This window comes from Quercus suber, unplaced genomic scaffold (assembly GCF_002906115.3).
Source record: "Quercus suber isolate HL8 unplaced genomic scaffold, Cork oak 2.0 scaffold_266, whole genome shotgun sequence".
Lineage (NCBI taxonomy): Eukaryota > Viridiplantae > Streptophyta > Magnoliopsida > Fagales > Fagaceae > Quercus > Quercus suber.
Window position 1 is genome coordinate 790,385 of NW_027069722.1, and position 5,461 is coordinate 795,845.

The following is a 5,461-nucleotide window of genomic DNA, read 5'->3' on the forward strand; positions in this document are numbered from 1 at the left end:
CCTTCTTGCAAAACCAGCCACCCAATTGCCTCTTTCATCCAGCACAATATAAACAGCCTGCTACACCCGGATTGCTCAAAGCAGCCCCATTTGTGTTCTATTTAGTCCAGCCGCTTGGTGGTTTCTCCCATCGAACAAGCTTACTTGTTCTGGCATTAGAAGCTTTAGAAGACAAATAGCAATATATGAATTCCATTGCTTGGTTAGTTATCTCAGTAGCCAGCCTTGGATTTGCCAATTTCCCATTGAAAATGAAATTGTTCCTGCTCTTCCATATATGCCAAACAGCAAAAGAAAAAAGCTACTTCCAGGGAGGATACCCGTCAGTGATACTCCTATTCAACTTCCTATTTAAACTCATCCAGTTCGTTAACTCTGACCGCCAAAAGCCATGATTACTGTCCTACACTCCTAGATGTCTCCAAGTACTCTGAACCCGAGGGCAATCCCTTAAGGTGTGGAGTATGGATTCAACACCCCCTTGGCATATAGCACACTAATTATCGCTACCCACCCCTTGCCCTACAAGGCAATCCTTTACTCCAATACTGTTATGGGCACATTTCCATAGAAAAAATTGAATACGAGGAAACGTCTTTAACTTCCAAATCCAATCTGCATTGAAGGGCATACTTGTATCATCTCCCATTGCTATCCCATACGCGCTTTTCAAATCAAAAATGCCCTTAGGATTTGCCATCCATGCTAATCTGTCATAACCTCTTCCTAGAAAGGAGATTAGGATAGCTTGGAGCATTAACTTACAATCCAAAGGAAAATCAAAAGGCAGCTTACTCTAGTTCCACCCCGAATCTTGAATCACATCCTTGATTTCTAGCGTTGATGCTTCTTGAGTTAATGGTCCTTGGATCAATTGTCGAATGGGACCTTTTTTTGTCCAATTTCCATATCAAAAGCTAATCTTGCTATCCTTACCAACCGTCCATCTAGTACCCTTCATAAAGACCTCCGTTCCCTTTTTAATGGCTGCCCAAATCCTTGTGCTAGAAAGACCATCAGCATTACTCGAATTCTGCCTTCTCCTAGTACAATACTTCACATCAAGCACTTTTGCCCATAAAGCGTCTTTTTCATTATGCAATCTCTAATTCATTTTGGCAAGGAGGGCAATGTTCCTCCCCTTGGCTATTTGTAGGCCAAGACCACCTCTCTCCTTTGGTTTGGTCACTTTATGCCACCCAACCCAGTGGATCTTCCTAGCTGCCTCCAATGTACCCCACAGAAAATTCATGTTCACCCTATCCAACCCATCAAGTATCTTCCCCGGAAGGTGGGCACACTACATGACATAGGCTGGGATTGTTGCTAAGGAGGCTTGAATGAGGACACTTCGACCAGCCATGGAGAGCAAATTGGCCTTCCAACCAGCTAACTTTTGCTTAACTCTATCCAGGACAAAGTTGTAGTCTTGGGAAGATGATCCGGGTTGCTTAATAGGAATACCTAGATATTTGCCTAGATTCGAGGTAAAGACAAAACCCAAAACATCACAAAGGGTCTCCTTGGTAGCATTATCCACATTTGGCGAAAAGAACACTCTTGATTTAGCTTCACTAATAGTTTGCCCCGACACACCATAAAAAACATCAAGAACTTCTCTAATGGCCACACCATTAGCATAGTCTGCTTTAGCAAACAACACTAAATCATCGGCAAAGAGTAAATGGGAAAAAGCCGAACTGCCTTGCTAGGCTCTAATTGGCTACCACTCCTTTATACTACACTTCTCTTCAATTAGTTGACCAAGATAGTCCGTACAAAGGATAAAAATGTATGGGGATAAGGGGTCCCCTTGCCTAATCCCTCTCGAAGGATAAATTGGGTCTAAAGCTTCTCCATTCACCATAATGGATGTTGACACAGACGAGACATAACTCATTATGATGTCAATGAGATCCACCGGAATATTTGCTCTAATTAACATAACTCTTATAAAATTCCATTCAAGCTTGTCATATGCATTCTCCAAGTCAATTTTCAAAGCCATGTATCCCACACTCCCTCTCTTTCTACCAATGGTATGAATGACTTCCTGAGCGATTATTTTATTATCAATACCCTTCCTCCCCGGCATAAAAGCTATTTGCAGAGGGGAAATCAGCTTCTCTAAATAAGGTCTTAGTCTAGTCACAATGATTTTTGTCACTAACTTATACACCGAATTGCAGAGGCTTATGGGTCTATAGTTTCCCAAAGTTTCTGGGCCCCGGCTCTTGGGAATCAGAGCAATAAGAGTTCAGTTCAAATAATTTGACATTCTTCTTTCTGTAAAAATTTTCTTAACCTCATCTGTCATCGACCTTCCCATTGTCAACCAAAATCTCTGATAAAAACCCACATGGAGCCCATTCGGCCCCAGGGCTTTAAAGGCCTTCAAGGACCACATCGCTGTTTTAACCTCTTCATCCGATACCCCCCCACTAATACTGGCCTTTTCCTCCTCCGTGAGACTGGCTTGCCATTGGGTGGAGTAGGGCTTTGACCGAGAGACACTAGATAAAGAAGTTATGTAAATATAATTGAATCCATTTCTGATAAAAGCCTTAACTTCTGCCTCCTCATTAATCCACAACCCCATTGCATCTTTGATGGCCAAAATCTAGTTTTGCTTCCTACGAATCAGCGTTGAGGCGTGATAAAAACCTGTATTTCACTCCCCTTGAATCATCTAATTGACCCGAGACTTCATCGCCCACAGCTCTTCCTCTTGCCTCAGAATCAAATCAAGCTCCTTTAGTAAGTCTTGTTCGAGGTTAAGAAGAAAAGAAGATGGCTTAACTGACACTGCCCGCTGAATACCATTCAATCTAGCCTTAATATTCTTCTTTTTAGCAAAAATGTTTCCAAAATGTGCCTTGTTCCAAAGGCCAACATCTTTGGTGAACTTTTCTATGACTTTAGCAAGGCTATGAGTTTGCCCCCAAGCCTGTGAGACAACCTTTGGAAAGGAAAGGTCCGTTAACCAGCAAGTTTGAAACTTAAAAGGCCTCTTCCTATCTCCCCGAGCTGCGGAGTTAAATCAAGCAGAACCAGGCAATGATCGGAGTGACATCTTGTGAGGTGGACAACTTTAGCTTTAGGAAATAAGAGACACCAGCTCGGATTGACAAAGAACCTGTCTATCCTCTCTTGAATAAGGGCTTGCACTTCCCTTTTGTTAGTCCAAGTAAAACGAGACCTAGAGAAGCCAATATCCATCATGTTACAATTATCTAAACAATCTTTGAAATGAAGGGATCTATTAATACTAACAGCCCTACCCCCAAATTTATCATCGTCTAGCAAGGGTTCATTAAAATCACCCGCCAAATGTGTTGAGGGTCATTTTTGTAAAACAAGAAGGAGGCCCAACTCAGCAACGCAGGCAGCAAGTAGAAGTGGCAAATATAGAATAAAACCATTAAGCCCAAGCGACAAGAATAATGGGTCATAGGTCCATAAAATAAATAAATGGGCCTTGAGGAAGCAAGTGGGCTCAAAAGGCCCGGAAAGAGAGAATAACAAACCCATGGGCAGTGTATGATGTGGAAAAAAGTAAGAATGAGCTGCGACAGGCTCAAAGTAATGTAAGCAAAGAGAGTAGAGGATTGTTGGCAGCCCCACAAACCCTAAGGATGAGTATGAAATAATTGGGCCAGGGAAGCCCAATGAAATAAGTAAAAGCTCATGGGAACACAAAGTTAGGAAAAGCGCTGAGGAAGCCCAAAGCAAGTAAATGGGTTGAGGAAGCCCAAAACAAGTAAATGGGCCGAGAATGCCCAAGGGGACATAGAAGCCCCTAAGTAAGAAAGCTCATGGTCATGTAAAGCCATTTAGGGAAGAGAGTAAAATGGCAGGTCTAAAAGAGGACCAGCAAGACCAAGTCATTACAGCAGGAATGATAGAATAATATGGCAGGACATGAGGGCAACCAAGAAATGGACTAAGAGAAATGTAAAACCTAGTATCAAATGAAGCCCATCCCCTAAAGGGAACAGTAAATTATGAAACGGCCCACGTAAAAGAATAAAGAAGTGTGGCAGACTGTGCAAACAAAGCTCCAGATCGTGGAAAACGCATGAGCAGCAGACAGATTTTAAACATACATGATAGGAAAGCACGTGCAAAGCCCAGGCACCATCAGCCTGTACCCAGCCAATATGGGATGTGGTGGGGCCATGGGCCAGAGGTAAAAGGTAAGGGAGGTGTGGTTTGGTGGTGGGGAGAGGGAAAAAGATCTATTCCGCGGCTCCTGCCCAAACCCTTTTGGGAGGTACGTCCTATTAGGATGACAGACCATCCAAAAGAGGCAAAGTTGAGGGGGGACCGTTAGGTGCATGCCATGAGGGAAAGAGAGAGAAAAGCATTTACACTGTGGCAGGAAAGAATGTCACGTCACACTAACAAAACAAAATAAACCTGCCTCCATCTGGCGAGGGTAAATGGTACACAGATGAACTCCTTGGTGGTCGGCAAGTACGCCTAAACCAGACAAAGGCGGTTAAGGGGTAAAGTGGTAAAATCCAGTCGTGACAGGCTCTATAAAAGGACCCTTGCCGTGCCCTGTAGAAGTGATCGAAAAACAGAGTATCACTAAGAAAGAGGAAACAAAAGAAAAACAAAGGAAAGAAAAAAGATAAGAAGGAAAACAGAAAACAGAGGGAGATAAAGTGAGTTACAGTTCGGCCGGTCTCAACTCTCCTACTCAGAATACTCGGGCCCATCACCACAGGAGGCAGCCCAGTCCAACCCGCGACACAAAAAAGGCCCCTACATTAAAATGTCGACTCCGCTGGGGAGTTGAGAAATAGACTAGGGACAAGAGCCCTAGCAAACAAATGCCTCTGAAGTCAAGGACAACGCGAAATATGAGTATCGTGCCTTCGCAAACGGAGTCTATGCCAATGATGCCTCACCAACAACAGCCTAACCAGACGGAAGGTGCCAATGGAATGGGGGCTGGACCTCAACCTCCTCCAAGAATCCCTGCAGACAATGCCAACACCTTCGTCGAGGTGTTACAGGCTCTGCAACACTCGCAACAACAAATGATGGAAGAAATCCGTCAACTAAAGACAGACAAAACGAAAGAAAAAGGAAGCCAGCATGATCCAGAACATACAGCAGAAGAGACACTAGTAGGAGGTGTCCCACAGAACACTGATCAACGTTTTATTACTATGGCTGAGGTAACAGCTCTCCTGGAGCAGAAGAGAGCCAGGGGACCAAAGGAGAGATTCTACGCACGTAGGCCTTCATACCCACTAAGGGTGCTTAGTAAACCATACCCCAAGAGGTATGAGCCGCGAGTTTTGGCACAATATAATGGCAGGAAGGGAAGTGTCGTTGAGCACGTGAGCAAGTTCATTGATACGCTTGGCCCTTATGCCACAGACAAGGACTTATGTCTTTGAGAATTTTCTAAATCACTGTGTGACCGAGCTTATACCTGGTACATTGG

At 43.8% G+C, this 5,461-nt stretch overlaps 1 protein-coding gene across 1 annotated transcript; it reads right to left on the reverse strand.

Annotated features, from left to right (window-relative positions):
* Positions 1 to 1,300: 1,300 nt before the first annotated feature.
* On the reverse strand, positions 1,301 to 2,008 carry LOC112031595 (uncharacterized mitochondrial protein AtMg01250-like). Its single transcript, XM_024064282.1, has 2 exons — positions 1,744 to 2,008; positions 1,301 to 1,644 (listed from the first exon to the last, which is right to left on the reverse strand). The coding sequence occupies exons 1-2, from the start codon at positions 2,006 to 2,008 to the stop codon at positions 1,301 to 1,303; spliced, it is 609 nt and encodes a 202-aa protein (XP_023920050.1).
* Between the last annotated feature and the right edge of the window lie 3,453 nt (positions 2,009 to 5,461).